The 15638-nt window shown below is 56.1% G+C and overlaps 1 protein-coding gene across 17 annotated transcripts in view; it reads right to left on the bottom strand.

Annotated features, from left to right (window-relative positions):
* MACF1 (microtubule actin crosslinking factor 1) overlaps window positions 1–15638 on the bottom strand; it is a 146874-nt gene that overhangs the window by 85651 nt on the left and 45585 nt on the right. For all 17 annotated transcript variants that reach the window (XM_075047369.1, XM_075047360.1, XM_075047365.1 and 14 more), the window contains exons 6-25: window positions 12259–12425; window positions 10933–11045; window positions 10734–10840; window positions 10355–10474; window positions 10154–10249; window positions 9769–9896; window positions 9560–9653; window positions 8629–8783; window positions 8213–8489; window positions 7637–7765; window positions 7285–7362; window positions 6976–7137; window positions 6249–6353; window positions 5544–5639; window positions 5048–5173; window positions 2647–2799; window positions 1993–2147; window positions 1492–1618; window positions 874–1057; window positions 121–290 (exon numbers count right to left, since the gene is read on the bottom strand). In XM_075047369.1, the coding sequence (XP_074903470.1) occupies window positions 121–290; window positions 874–1057; window positions 1492–1618; window positions 1993–2147; window positions 2647–2799; window positions 5048–5173; window positions 5544–5639; window positions 6249–6353; window positions 6976–7137; window positions 7285–7362; window positions 7637–7765; window positions 8213–8489; window positions 8629–8783; window positions 9560–9653; window positions 9769–9896; window positions 10154–10249; window positions 10355–10474; window positions 10734–10840; window positions 10933–11045; window positions 12259–12425 (2742 nt within the window). The remainder of the gene's footprint in view (window positions 1–120; window positions 291–873; window positions 1058–1491; window positions 1619–1992; window positions 2148–2646; window positions 2800–5047; window positions 5174–5543; window positions 5640–6248; window positions 6354–6975; window positions 7138–7284; window positions 7363–7636; window positions 7766–8212; window positions 8490–8628; window positions 8784–9559; window positions 9654–9768; window positions 9897–10153; window positions 10250–10354; window positions 10475–10733; window positions 10841–10932; window positions 11046–12258; window positions 12426–15638) is intronic.

Raw genomic sequence — 15638 nt, 5'->3', positions numbered from 1 at the left:
CAGTCATGAACCCACCACCCACACATTCACCCCAGAGAAGCTAAAGCTATTTTTGGCACACGCTGAAGACCAGCAGCCACCACCTCCCTCCCCTCCACTTCTCACAGCAGCAGGACTGACCTCCTGCTCTGCAATGCGGATAGTGTTTTCCTGGATAGTGTCACCATCTGCTCGGGCGCTGCTCGGGGACTGGATTCGGCTCACTAGCCTCTGCTCACACTCCTCCAGGCGCAGACGGATATTCTTGAGCTCGGAGAGGTATGTCCTGGCAACGGTCTCATCCTTGTCTTCTGCGAGTCACAGACAAACCAAAACAGGAGCTCAAACAACCCCAGCCGGCATCTGCCCCAAATGGGACCTGCTGGAAGCCCCGGAGCCAAGTGCAGCATCATGCTGACACCGAGGCACCAGGGTCTCTGCTCGGATGGAAAACAACTTAATCAAATAATCTTGTTCAAACGCAGCTGAGAATAAGTCCAGCCACAGGGCACCTGGCATGACAAAGCCAGAGTCCTCAGTCTTGGTGGGACTCACAGTGCTGCTGTGTCACACGTGTCACTGCCACATATATTTCCTTCAAGATTAAATGCAGGAAAACCTCCTTGCTCAGAATGCATCCTAATGACTAAACCCATCTCCAACAATATTAGGGTAACAGGACTCAAGCTGAAGTTAAGCTGAAGCTGCAAAGCCAAGCCCTCTCTGCAGGAACAAGGCCAAACACTTGAATGGATGGAGAAATAAGGAGAACAGCTGCTCACACCATCAACTAGCTAGCTCAGAAAAAAAAAAAGAAAATGAAGCCATCCCATAAGTCCTTTGTTTATGAGTCCCCACAGCTCCTGGTTAATCCATCATCCCTTTGAAGCTCACCGTTCTCCATGGACTCCAGCAGCTGCCGGATGTGTTCCTTGGAAGATTCCACTTCCTCCTCCAGGCGCAGCCGGTCCGACACCGAGAAGAGCTCCGAGTCCCGGCTATCCTGCAGAAAGTCCTCGTAGTGCGCCTGGAGGCTCTTCATGGCTTGCTGGCACTCGCCTTGCGCTAAGGATCTGAGCTGCAAGTGGGAAAGCAGCACATCTAACCGCCGGGAACAACTTCCTACACATCACCTGAAGCCACCCTCCCCAGCTTAATCACTTTCGTTTGCCAAGTGAGTATTTTCTTTTTAGAGGAGAAAAGGCAAGCTCCTCCGTATCAGCCTCATGCCTCCCTCCAGCCTTGCTCACTCCCTAATGAAACGCTAAGACCACGATCTCTTATGCTTATTACAGTTCAGCAGCAAAGTGCTGATGCTCTTTTTATTGTGAAAAACTGCGACCGTTTTGCACAGAACCCCCAAGCTCAAGTTTTCCCACTGCTCAAGGTGCAAAGACCCTTGACTTCCCCAACCTCGCAGTCTCTGGTCTTCCCTTTCTCCTCAGCCACATGTAGAAGCCTGGACAGTGAGCAACGCAGCCCCAGAGCCAGGCAGAGAAGTTCCTACCGTACCTTTTCCATGCTGAAGCTTTGCACCAGAGCGATGTCCTTCCTCAGGTAGTTCCAGGAGATGAGGCTCTTTGTGTTCATGTGGAGCTGGTGCCAGAGAGCCATCACTTTCTGGTACAACTGTTCTACCCTGCAAGGGGAAGGAGCAGATCCGTCAGCCCCGGATCTCCCCAGCACGCTCAGCCCTGACCCTGTTAATCCACCAGCGAGTGATGCTCCCGCTGTTCAGTGCCAGAGATCCCTGGAAGGATCCCTCCTCCCAAATCATCGTTTTCTCTTTCGCAAGCTACTACAGCAGTTGCTGTGATAGAGTTTGCAGCTGTATAACCATGGGGGATTCCCTCCCTCACCCCAAATCATCTGTGCCACCTACTCCTGTTCCTCCACCCCAGCTCCTCTCCCATTCCCACCCCAGATCTGTCCCCTCCCATGCCACCAACCCGCTCCCCATCTCCGTGCCATTGCACCTCTGGGACTCCCCTGCAGCAGAGACCAGTAAGTTACCTGTTGGCCATCTCGATGGCCTCTTTGTTGGGTGGGGGGATCAGGAAGCAGACAGAGGGCACCATGGCTTCGTTCCCTGTGGGGCTGATCACCTTCCACTTGGTCCTCTGGGAATTGTCCTCCAGCACACACTCGTCATTCCTGCAGATGGTGATCTGCGACGGCACCAACACCACCCGGCCCATCAGAAACCAGCAGCAGGGCTGCACACACCTGCCCTTGCTGCCAGCTTCCCTCCTGGGGGCGAGCCAGCTTCCGTAAATATTTTTTTTTTTTAATTATTAGTATTATTTTTAAAATCAAGCAAAAGCCTGGTATAGTGCCAAGCAGTGCAGCACACTCATGTCTGGAGAGGAAGGGACAAGGAAGTTAAACGGAGTTGGCTGCCACCCACGTGCTTATTTGGCTGAGGCTGATGAAGCCCATCATCCCTGGGGAAAAGGACTTTAGCTCCTGCCCAGAATAAATGTGAGACATGGAAATCTCCTCCGGGAAAAACAGCCATACTATTTCCCTCGTTCTCTCTTCCCACTCTGTTCCTGCTTTCCATTGACAGACACCACGGAGCTCATCCTAAACCACCACGGGCATTGCTCCCCTGCCTCATCCCTGCCTTCCCTTTCAAAGTCACGCCGACACCCTTCCAGCCCTCACCTCGATCTGCCGATAGTCACAAACAGCCTTGATGGGGATCGTGCTCTTCACAAGGTGCTCCGGGTTCCTGGGCCGGAGCTGAACGATGGTTTTGGACCGTCCCACCAGGCTGGCGACGGAGCTTTTCGACTGAATGAGCTGCTCCTTCTCGTCCTGGCAGAAAGAAGGATGAAGGACGGGTTGCTCAAGGCAGGGGAGAGGAGGTCTCTCCCAGGCATCTCAGCACCCCCCCACCCCAACGCTGGCCCGCAGGAGCTACGCTGGGATCAAAAGGGCTGAACAAACACATCAGGAGGATCCTGCTGCCCTAAGGGGATGGGAAGAGGGGTCACGAGATGGGGCGGAAGGGAGGACGGACTTCAAGTCGGGACGGGACCTCTCCACTACTACTCCCGCTGCCCTGCAAAGCTGCATGCACGCCTCTGGCTCTTTTGCTGCTAGGACAAGAAAACATTTTCTTTCAAAAGGGAAAAAACAAGAACACAGAGTACACCACAATTAAAGTCCCAGGAGGTGTAAAGGGCCAAGAGCAGGACAAGCTCCAGCCCAAAGCCAGGGACGCTTAGTTGTCTGGAGGAGAGACCACAGAAGCATGCTCCCTTTTCTAAAGCAAAGGATGAAGGCATGTTTAAATCAATGGCTGGAATGGGGATACGATGAATTATGCAGATAAAACATCTCAGGAGAAGGGGCTAGTGGTGGAGTGATCGCACAGGTCTCTGGGTTTGAGTAGAAATTTGCTGGTTGGAAGAAGATGCTGTGTAATTGATTCCCACAAGTCCCTGCTGGGTTTGATGATGGGACAACCCGGGGGACTGGTGGCAAAGCTCCCCTGGAACAGACTCTGGCACCAATGGAGACGTGTGCGGATCACGACACTGGCAGCTCACGTGATTAGTGGCAGCTCAGCCCATTCTGGCTGCAAAAGTTTGAAAAGGATCCCAGAAAAATGTTCTCCCTCATGCTTGGTACTCTCGGGGTTGGTTAGTGTGCTAACAACAGTGGAGGATAATTTAATGGTAAAAAAAAAAGAAAAAGAAAAGAATAAATGATTAAATAAACTACCTGTGCCTGTCCCAGGGAGCATGATTGGAAGAAATACAACTTTAACTTATTAGGTAAGAAAGAGTAATATAGCTGAGCTCAGGGCAGCTGCCCCAGTCCTGAGATCGTGGCCACTCTCCGGCTGCCCGGACGAGCCTCTCCCACCCCAGACGGCACCTGCCAGATTCCTGGCGTTGCAGGGCTCGCAAATACGGACCCCAGGAGCCAGACCGGCTCCTCCGTGTCCTGGTAGCGCTAGAGGACAGACCAGGACAACCCCGAGACCATGACAGAGAGGACGGGAGCCCCCAGGCCTCCAGGAGAGAAGACGGTGAGCCCTAGCCCAGCTGATACACCCATCACGAACACCCAGGAACGGCATCCCAGCTTCACTGGGGACACCCTGGAGATCAGTGGTGTGCACTAAGAGCAAAGACAAAGCAGCCACCTGCCTCCACACGCTCAAATGTCACCTCCTGGCACTTCCACCAGCGGCTCAGGGGTTAAGCCACAGCCCAAATCCTCCCCCGTCCCTGGTTTCGAACACCACCTGATGCTTTGCTCCTTGGGTTTTGTTTTTAGGTTGGTTTTTTTCAGGCCAATTCAGACGAGAAGATCACAGTGTGATGGCCCATCGTCTGCTCTCTGCTACGCCACAGCTAAGCCAGGCCACGTGTTTGGAGATCAGCGCTGCTGAGCCCCGTCCCCGCGCACAGCCAGGCTGCCCTGGCTCTCCCCCCACCAGCACAGCGCGATGGATTAATATGGGATTTGGTCTGGATAAAGCGCAGGCGTTGTCTCTGCATCCCACTGTGCTCCTAGCAAGCACCAGCTCAAAGCAGGAACAGGAGCATCCTACGGGCTCTGCGCGACACCTCCGTCAGCAGAACACGACCGGCTCCATGCAGACCAGGATGGCATGATGGGCACGGATGGGGAAGAACCAGCTCACGTCAAGCTATGAGTTTTCATGGACAGCACAGGCTGCCTGCTTTTCACCCCGAGGATATAGAAAGATGCTGGATGGTGCCTCTAAACAAAAGCGACCTGTCGGCTGTTATAATGACTGAGATCTGGCTACCATCGGCAGTATTGCATCCACGCAGCGGTGCAGCTGGGGTGGCACACAGCCTGCACCCCATGGCCACATACAAACACATGCAGCAGCTCCAACAAAAAGCAGAACATTGACCGAGATGGGGAAATAAACCATGTTACATAAAACTGCATCACTATGGGAAGAAAATGAGCCCAGGTTTCCCTGGGAAGCAAGAGGTACCCCAAGCAATGCTGCTGGACCGGAGCAAGAAGGCCACCCATCGCCCACGCAGGATGGTGGGGATGTCCAAGAACCCACCATGGAGTCCTGCAGCAGGTCCTCCAGCCGCGTCAGGCTCGTGTTATGGTCACAAGAATACTTCCTTTTGATGGAGTCCTGCAGGTTACGCAGGTAGGTCTCTGACTCCCGGGCATCGCTGAAGAACTGCAAAGGCGAAGAGGGTCACAGAAATGTGCACAAGTCCATCGAGCAGTCAGCAGCACACTGCAGGTAAGGGACCACCCCAACATCTCAACCAGCAGCTCCCGACACTATTCTGGCCTTAGGGCTGCAAGGGCAGTGAGCATCCCACATGGACGGCCAGAACTACATGGAATTTGATCTCTTTTACCCTAGCGAGACATCCCCAGGGAGAAGGTAAGGAGAAAGAGATGATTCAGGAGAAAGCAGCCCCCATGAGCACCACAAATCCCTCCTTCCCTCTCCCCAAAAAAGAAGCAGCAGCGTATGAAACTCATGCAGCGGGATACAGCGGATGGCGACCAGGGAAATTTGGGCTGCCCCTCCCAAGTACCTGGAAATAGGCAGCGTTCTCCTTCACGTGCTGTTCCACGCACAGGCAGAGCTGCTTAATCCACTGCCACTGAGTCTGCACGGCAGCGCTGTAGGCCTGAGAAACACACACACCAAACGGTGATGAATAATGAGCATTTACCAGCCAGAAGGGTCACAGGAAGGACACAGCTACAGCCGGCGGGTACATAAACAGGGAAGAACTGGCTGCAGCCAGGAGGGTTTGGGCACAGGCACGAAGAGCAGGAGATGGCAGACCCTGGACCAGTGATGCCGGGAGCTGTGGCAGGCACAGATTTGCTTTCTCCCACCCCAGAGAGAAACACCAGGGAGAAACATGTCCCCACAGCCCTTTGCCTCACCATCACTGTTTTTCTGCAAGCCTGGATAACCCCAAGGGAGCCGAGACCGTTCTCTGCATCACCTCGCTGCAGGAAAGGCTCGTGCTCTGTACAAGTGTCTCTGCGTGTCTTAATTTGAGGTGGGGATTATTTGGGAATGGCCTTAAAGCTTCTCATTGCACTCCCCAGAGTAAAACAGTTCTATCACTGCACTGATGTTCTTCTGCCACCATAAAACACTATCAGCCCTGGCTGCCCATAAAGGCACCGTGGGGCGGGACAGCAAGTTTCCCAGTCCCAGGAGAGAAGATTTGCTGCCAGCCGATTCTCGGGGCTCCTCACGGTGCCTCCGCGTGCCTGCTCACCTCTACGGTTTGCTTGGCTGGGTGGTTCTCCAGGGACAGCAGCTCGGCTGTGTCCTGGAGGGAGCGGAAGATGTCCTGCTTCTCTTCCAGTTCTGTCGTCAGCTCCTGCATGAAGAACACAAGCAAAGTCCAAATCTTGGCTATAGGGAGCAGCCTCGCTCAGAGCACGTGTCCAACTAATACAACATGCAGTATGGGAGCGCTGCGCAAAATACCAGCGGATCTCAGAGAAACCAGTATGGCTTATGGGAAGCACCGCAGCCAGCTCCCACCAGGATGCCTCCTCTGCACCAAACACACAGGGCAGATGTAACACAGATACTGGAAACCTGCCAGTCACCTCTTCAGTTCCAGACAGTGTGATTGTGGAAAGACAGCAATTTATTTATACTGCTTTAAAGAGGAATCAATTTTCCTCTTTAGCTCAGACTTTTTTTTTTCCCCTGCTAGTTAAAGATGCTTTTAGTTCCAAATAGTGCCAAAAAGACATCTTTTGATGCTTTTTCAATTGAAATTCAATTGAACACTTTTTTGCACTTTCTGCTCTAGGGAGAGCTCTTTCATCAGCTGCACTCATGAGCTACAAGCTCAGTGACTGGGGAAGGAGCATGAAACCTCTGGGGACTTCAGATCTGCTGGTAGCTGAAGGTCCCACATCAGATCAAAAGCAGCAGCAGCGCAACCAAGAGAGCACCCATCCCACCAGCCCTGCCCTGGGTTCACTCACCAGGAAGTAATTTTTCTTGGCTGCAATGTTAGGGTTATTGTCACTCCAGTCGTAGGCCAATTCCTCCTCCTCCTTCTCGTTCAGCCAAATCAGCTCAGCAGTGGCCCGAGACACAAACCCGTGCAAGCTCTGGAGGTGTCTTAGTCGGAAGCTCGAGGTTTCCTGGACACAAGGAAGCGTGATTCCTCTTCCCTGCTCTGAAGGCGACCGGTTTCTTCCCCCCTCCCCAGTGGCAGAGCAGGGATGCTTAGGAGCAGGGCGGCAGGGATGGACCCTGCGCTCCCTGGGCAGTGCTAGAAGCCCACTCACCATCAGCTTGCAGTACTGCGTCTCCAGCTTGCCAAGCGTCTCTGTGTAGCTAGCGCGGAAGTTCTGAGACATTTTACCCTGAAGGAGGAAAAATGCTCCTGTTACCTGACACAGCACGGCATCACTTGAAACTCCATCTCCAAATCTTTCTCCCCAGCTTTGTGTGAGCAAGAGGAGGGGCAGAGGATGCTCAGGGCAGCAGCCTCTTGCACCAGCCCAGCATCAATTCAGAAGCTCCGTCCTTAACAAATGCCTCTGCCCCAGGCACCTTTACCCACAAGAGCCGATCCCGATGCCCTCGACTTCCCGCACACGTGCCATGCACTGTGTCACCCAGCCCGTGCCGCTGTACCTCGTACATCCTGGCCTCCTTTACGCTGGAGCCCAGGTCCTCCACGCTGCTGTGGACGTGCCGCTGGGTCTCCAGCTGGGTTTCCACGCTTGGCAGGTCTGTCCCCCACTCTGCCCGCTCCAGTCTCATCTGAAACAGGCCAAGAGGTCCAAGTCAGCACTCCTCATCTGCAGGAGCATATCTCAAAAGGACATGAGGGCAGGTAAACCTCCTAGGTCACTCAAGATGGAACAAACACCACGCCAGTCCTGGTAGAAGGTCCTAAGCCAGCTCTCCAACACTGAATTATTTCTGGGACAGCCTACACAAGCTTCACACCCACATAAGGCCAAAGGACTGACTGCATTAGTACAGATTTGCTTCCAGCTTTGAAAGGATCTTCTGATCCCACTGATCAGCAGGATCACAAGAGAGAAAACCCAACTCAAGACAAAAGCGTCGGTGCTCTCCAGAAACTTTGAACCATCAAAGCAATTATTCACAGATAAAGGCAGGAAAAAGCCCAAGCCAGCTTCCTACCTTCCCACATCAGCGTGAGCGGAGGCAGGTAATTTGGCCCAGAGAGCCAGCACTCACCTGCATTTCCTCCACCCAGGCCAGCAGCTCGTACACAAACCGGAGGCTGCCTTCATCTTCGGAAGAGGAGATGGCCACCAGCTCTGTCCTGGTCATGGGCTTCCGAAACCAGGAGGCAGAGGAGGTGTGCAGCCCTTTCGTCAGGGACTCGCCCTTCAAGTGCATCGTGCTCAGCATGGAAGAGGGCACCAGCTCCAGGGTGGAGAAGTGGCCTTTTCTGTACAGGTTAGTGCATTCCAGCCTCAGCGTCACCAGCTCGTCTTGCAGCCGCATGATCCTGGAGGAGCAAGCAAGGCACAGGTGAGAAGATGCAGGCGCTCTCCCTCCTTCCCCACAACAGAGTAGAGGAGCCCCATGCATCAGCCCCTGACCACATTTCTCCATCCACAGACCATCTCGGACATGGCCCCTCTCACCTGAACACCAGCTCCTCCAGCTGGTAGTAATTCTCATCCCGAAGGATCTGCACATCCACCTGCAGCTGGCGGATGAGCCCTTCACACTCCTGCAGATACACGACCACGTCGGATTCGTACTGCACCGGCTGGCCTGACTCCAGGTGAGCAGCATCCTGCACCAAGACAGAGGAGGCTGAGGGCTGGGTCCCCTCAGCCCAGGCACATAGAACGTGACAGCAGCCCAGCATCAACTTTGAGACCAAAAAGACCTTTTGATTCACAAGCTTGACTTGAGCGGAAGAACACGAGTTCATCACTTACACCACACCCAGGACATCCCCTTTAGAAAAGCTCCTGCAGACGAACTGAAAGCTTCTAGTGATGGGCTCCCGTGGTCAGTCCCATGGACAGTCACTTAAACGTGCATCTCATTTCTTGCTTGGGTGTAACCATTTTTAGCTCCCAGCCCTTACATCTCTTTCTCCCAGAACAAGACACCTGTCTTCAGAAATCTACTCCCTACCCAGGTAGCTACAAGTCTGCAACTGAGTCTTTCTGCCAGTCTTTTAGACAAATAAAACAGATTTTTAGGGTTTTAAGCCTCATTATACAACAAGCTTTCCCAGAACTGCAGTTCTCCTCTAAGCCAGCACCTCTGCAGACGTCCAGCCTCACTAGCTGCATCCCCCAAGGCAGCCTGCTGCACGGCCAGGCTGTTCCCCTGCCCCCCTGTCCCCAAGGTCCTCGTGCCATAGATCATCAGGTATCCACCACCGCCCCTATAGACCCTCTGAGATAGGCTCAATGTCAAAAAAGAAAGGAAAGCTGTCCAGGGGAACCCAGCAACCCACGCAGAAGAGAGAGGAAGAGATGGACATAAAAGAAGAGGCAGGAAAACAAAATAAATAAATAAAAAATTAGCAGGAGGAAAATAACACCCCCCACTCACCGCTTGCAGCGTGTTCTTTGCGAGAGTGAGTTTTTCTTCACAGCTCAGAGCACCATTCTGGATTTTGTTAGCGATTTGTAGCAGCAATTCCAGCCTGCGATGACAGAGGGAAAGAGAGTAAGAGAGAGAGGCTTTGGGATGTCCCTCCAGCCAGGGGAGCAGGGGACATCCCCGCAGGGGACTCTGCCTGCCACGGGCAGAGCACCGACCTCTCCACCGCTGGCCGCAGGAGCTTCTCGCGCTCCAGCATCTCTATGATGAGCTTGCCCCACTCCTCCTCCACGTCATTGGGGTGGTAGCCCTGGGGCAACTTGATGCGTCCAAATTCAATCCATACCTGAGGAAAACATCAAGAGAATGGCATTCCTTACCTCCTCCTTGAGCTGGCTAGAGAGAGATGACAGCAAGGAAAGTGGGGCTATAAGGCAAAAGCTCTGCCTCTGCTCCTGCAGCGTGCTGCTTGCTACATCATTTACCCTGAGGGTTATTTCCACTTCTCTGTTCCAAAATAAACCTGAACTGAGCACACTTTAGTCTTGCTAAAAGCACAACACTCCCACCTACAAGCCTCCGGACAGCCACGATGATACTTACCTCTAACAGTTTGTAGAGCTCCTCTATCCTTCCTTTTTCCTGCTCTTTCGCTGGGATTTCAGTTTCTTTGAAGTGTATGTACTGGTTATAAAGTGCCTGGGATGAGAAAGGCTCATCAGAAACCTCCCCGGGGAACGCCACCACCCAGCTCTCAGCACCGAGCACACGGGACACTGCGGAGGGACCTCGTCCAGGACCTACCTTTAGCTCTACAGGATTCTGGGGGAAGGATTTATCTGACATGAGTATCGTGTGCTGCTTGATCCACGAGATGAGGGACTCTACACGGCTCTGGTACTCCAGCCACCTCGAATCCACCTCCTGCAGGGCGAGAGCACCCTTGCAAAGCACTGCCGGCAGGCAGGTCTCCGCGGGGGAGAGGCAGAGCCTGGAGAATGCTACAGCCCTACAGGCACACCAGCGGTTCACAGGGCAGACACGCTAATGGGGAAGCTCCTTCCTCCCCCCCGAGTCTCTTCCACCCATCGGCCATCTGCTAGAGGGGACAGGGAACCTCCAAACCTTTCCCAGCTGCCTCCCAAATCTCTGTCCCAACCTCCCAACCCGCAGCGATGCTTACAATAGCACTGATCCCTTCTCCTCCCTCGGGAACTTTGGGAAAGGCATCGTAGATTGAAGACACGTAAGTTATCACGGATTTCTCATCCGGAGAGGGGACGTCCACGTCTGGCAAGGGAGAAGCAGAAAGGCAATGAGGAACGGGAGCGGGCAGAGAGGTTGGCATCTCCCCGCACCAGCCGCTTCCCTCAGCCACCCACCTTCGGCATCCAGCAGCCGTGTGACCCCCAGCCGCTCGGCGATCTCGAAGGCCTGCTCCAGGTTCTCCCGGTTACTCTGGATCTGCACCCTCTCCATGTCCACCAGATCTGGCCTGCAAGACATACACCAAAGTCATGACATTGGCAAACAGCGCAAGGCGCCCAGGGGCAGAGTATCCCGGACGGGCACCGCAGCCCCAGGTGGCTCCCGAGGGCTCATCTGAGCTCCTGTCCCAGGCTGGTGGCTCTCTGAGGGGACAACTCATCCCTTTTGGGAAGGGGATGTTCAGGCTGTCAAGCAAAACCTCTTATGCTCCTCTGGGACCTGCCCTTTCCAGCACCCGCTCTGTACGCAGCGTGCCGGGCTGGGACTGCGAGCCCTCCCTGGGAAGAGGTGCATGAAACAGCCCCAAAATGGGGTGGTTACACCTCTCCGAAGGATGCGGGCAGAGCCTTTTGTCTGCAGCAGAGCAGAGGGAAAGCAGCAGGCATGAGTGCTGCCAGCCCTGTGCTGGGAACAGACCACCGCTGGCAAACCGCAGCACAAACGAACCGCAAACAAGCACAGCGGAGCCAGGAAAATCCCAGCCTCCGTGGACCACGAGTCTGCTGCCCACCGCGCACCCCATCCCCTGCCTGCTCCTGCCCACAGCAGTCTTGCCCGTCCTTCCCAGCTAAACCCCGCTCCTCCCGGCCACAAGCAAGCACAGAGCAGCGCAGCAAGGCACTGCTATTTCCAGCTACCAGGAGATGCTTTCTCACAGGGTTTCTGCTATTCTCCTGCAGTCTCTCAAGGCCATGCCAAGTCCCCTTGACCAAGCAGCCAGGGCAGAAGCCGGTCCTGCTGGCCCCAGCCCTGACTCGCTGCCTACACTCAGCAGATGGAAGGTGTGTGGGGCTGTGCTGTCTCTCAAGGAGCTGGGAGAGGTTTAATTGCTGCTCAGGAGAGCTCAGAGATCCTTGGATGAAAGCGCGGATGGAAGTGCTGCTATTCACAGAGAGCAGAAAGGGCAGCACTAACACATAAAACACTGCAGCACTCCCAGTTTAAAAGCTTTTCTTTTTTGCCTCTCTCCCCAACCTCATTCAAGATGTTTTTTCTTGCAACTCGATCTATTTGTTGCTCTTTCCAAGCATCCACCCCCAACTACCTAGCAGAAGAGATGATTTCCAGGTAAAAGTGACATTGCTCCCTGCAAGCCTCACCTACATCTCCAAGCACTCCGGACCATCACCAACCGCAGCGGTGGACACGGACTCCCAAGGAAGTCCCCACAGCCCTTCCTCCCACCCAGACGATGCTCTCCGCCGCACCTTCCTGCCTACCTGTATCTGTGGATGAGCGCGTTGAACATCTTCCCATCGCTCCAGCATGACGAGAAGTTGGTGCACTTCACCCCGATGTAACCCGCCGTCACCTTCTGTGTCCACAGAAGCAGCTTCTCCTTGGCCGACATATCCCCTGACTCCCCGCTGATGTAGATGTCGGAGATCTGTAAAGAAGCGGCACAGCCATGGGGCGATGCGGGAGGAGGAATGACCACCAGGCATGTCCAGTTTCTACGGACTTGCCCAAGACCTGGCAGCTGCCGGGAAGGGCAGGAGGAAAACTCCTGGTCACCGTGGGGGAGAGGGGACCCCACAGCCAACAGACATGGGAACGGACCACTGGACCTGCAGGACAGTACCGGGGTGCCGAGGGGTGGCACGGTTTGGGCAGACCGCAGATCCAGGCAGGCGAGGGAGGCACAGCCATTTGGCAACCCCATTTCCCAGGGGCACGAGGCATTGCTTGGTCAACGCGGGCAGCCCAGCCCTGTCCTGCCGGCACAGGACCCGCCACCGCTGGACCTTGGCTTCCCACCACCACCGAGCTCACCGGAGCCGCTCCTCCGCCCAGGCTCTGCTCTCCGGAGCGGCTGCGGCCGTACATGCTCTGAGCACACTGGAGATCGGTTAAACCGGCACCGTCCCCCCGAGCCAGGGCTCGGGGCACACCTCGCCGGGAACGCAATGCCCTGGCAGGTCTCTTCCCGCCCCAAAACACGCTGTGCCAACAGCAATACTTGTGCGCCCTCCTCTACAAACCCGCTCCGTGGACTGCTCCTGCCCAGCACCCACCGCGAGGAGCCCCAGCACCCTCGGACACCCGGGGCTCATGCAGGAACGGTCAGCCCCATCCAGCAGCACCCAGGAGAGCCCAAGAGGGGACCGCCGACGCCATCCCTCGCAGGGGGCTGCCGGCATGGCAGGGGATGCTCCCCCTCGAGCATCACGCTGTAAAAAAATACCAACTTAAGAAGTGGGAAATAGCGCTCGGAGGTGCTGCTTGAAAGGACGCATGGGGCAAAGGTCTTTCCCCAAGCTCCAGCCAGCAGAGCCGCTTGGAGCGGGGCCACCGGCTCCATCCCCGGAGAAAGAGAAGGATGGGGAGAAGGCTGTCGCATCCCCCCTCTGCCTTGTCGTGCCTGGAAAAGCAGGTACCAGGGGTGCCGTGACCCACTTCCCCAACAAAAGAGACCGACAGTCACAGACTCATCTTAGACAGACGCACAGGACTGGCTGCGAATCCCAGACTTGCACATGACAAAACGCACGTGTCTCTGCATGCCAGCATATTTCTGATTGGCACGGCTTCTTCCTCACCCATCCCCCCCCCAGCTCCCCAATTAGTACAATTACCTCCCCTTAATTAAGGGGCAGACAAAGGGGAGGATGCGAGCTGCTCGTATTTTCCGGGGCGCCCGTGGAAAGGCAACGCGGGCTATTTGCTCGCCGGATTCCTCCTCCCGGCACTGCAGGGAGAAGGTGTGCCAGGACCCAGCCCTACCCACCGCCCCACCGAGCCCCCTCCATCCTGAAAACACCCAGTTGCTTTATTCGCCCCAAAAACACACCCGGTTGGGTGCTGGCATCGCACAGGTCCCAGCTGCCAGAGATCCCTGTGCAGGCAGGAGGCAGGGACCTGCAGGATTAGCCGCCTCTCCCACCGGCAAGGAGGATGCTGGATGCTGCCGAGGCACAGCACGGCGAGCGACGGTGTAATTGGTATGCTGCAGCTCACCTCCCTCTCCCGAGCCTGATACGCTCATCACACACAAAACTGCTCTTTGTCAGCCGCTGCCACACCGCCGGCGCTGCCTTTAACTCCTCCAGCCCCGGGGCTCGGTTTCCTTAGGGATGCTGGGACCCGGCGGCAGAGCCAGGATGGATAGGGCGATGCACTGGGTGAGCAGCAGGATGGGACCCTCCACGCCTGCAGGGAAGGACCCACAAACCTCCACCTGCCCAGCACCCCCTTATTGATTACCTGGCAGCTCTTAATTAAGAGCGGAATGATACCTTCTGTGAACCCACCCACAGGCTGTGCCCCACCTGGGGTCTCCAGCACTGCTGCCCATCGGGGAGCTCCTTGCGGCACCCAGCTCAGATAAATCCTTTATTTTTAATAATTCACCCAGAACCGGGGTTCTCCATCCGCTGGGCCTTTCCCCAAGGGCATGCTTGCAGGAGACCCTCCTAGAGATGCGCTTACGGAGGTGCAGGATGCGGCACCAGCTCCACCCTCCTTTCTTCACATGTCTGTGTCAGGACAAAGATTTAGGGAGGCACCAGCGAGAAGACAGAGTGAAAACTCACGGGATCCAGGGGCCAGCCCCTTCCAAACCCTTCCAACATCAACCTCGCACATCAAGCAACCGGTGTCAGGATGCTGAAGGCCAGATGGTGGCTGCGACACCGGTCCCAAGCCGGCAAAGGTATTGGGGGCCACAGCCCCTCTCCTGCCCCTCCAACCACACGCTTGTCCTGAGGCGTGCAGAGCTTGGCCAAACGCAAGAGCACCTTTAGCCCGCCCTGTCACCCCCAAAGAGCGACCTCCAAACAGCAAGAACGGGCTCCAAAACACAGCATCATCCCCTCGGAGCCCCCTCGGAGCAGGTGGAGCTCCCGCACTTCCATGTTCACCCGCTGCCGCCCGCCTGAGAGCTGAGCGCGGGCAGCGGGGAGGGGACACCCCGAAACTCGCACCCAACCCAGCAGCCCCGAGGGCACGAGTGCCACCGGCGACAGCAAGCGCGCTGCCAACGGCGAACGCAACGGCACCGAGAGCCTGCGTGACCGCCGGCTGCACCCACCCGCTCCGGTGGGAGCTGCTCCCTGGCTGCCTGTGCCAGGAGCGAGGGATGGGACGGGTCGGTTCCCTGGGGATGCTTTCCCGGTGGAGATGCTCAGAGGGGAAAAGGCTTCGGGAACTTTCCGCACCAGAGCCCTCCCACCCGCGCTCAGCACGAGGTTGCACCTCACCGAGATGACCGTCCCCAGGGGCCACCAGGATCTGGGGTCCACTGAACCAGGACCCCCCCACCCCGCTCCGAAAAGGGGGCGAGAGTTACACGCAGACACTGACCATTCCTCCGGCTTTCCCTGAGCTCCCCCTCCAAGCCCGGCTCTCCGCAGCCAGCCTGCGGCCACCTTCAGAGGGAGATGCCGTGGTCCCACCGGCTCCAGCGCCCTTGGCCGGCTGGCGTGCCGGGTCGCTGCCGTACCCCGAGGAGCTCCGGGCCACCCCGCCGCTGCGCCCGCTGAAGGAGGACAGGCTGCGGGAGGCCGGCAGTCCGTGCCCGTCTCCCTCCCCGGCCCGAAACAACGGTAACCCTGAGGTTCTCCCCGCGCTGGGGTTTTCTAGCTGATCCACCATGGGGGAC

Source organism: Buteo buteo, chromosome 16, assembly GCF_964188355.1.
Source record: "Buteo buteo chromosome 16, bButBut1.hap1.1, whole genome shotgun sequence".
Classification (NCBI taxonomy): domain Eukaryota; kingdom Metazoa; phylum Chordata; class Aves; order Accipitriformes; family Accipitridae; genus Buteo; species Buteo buteo.
Note: the sequence above shows the minus strand (reverse complement) of the source record. Positions and strands in the feature narration are given on the sequence as shown.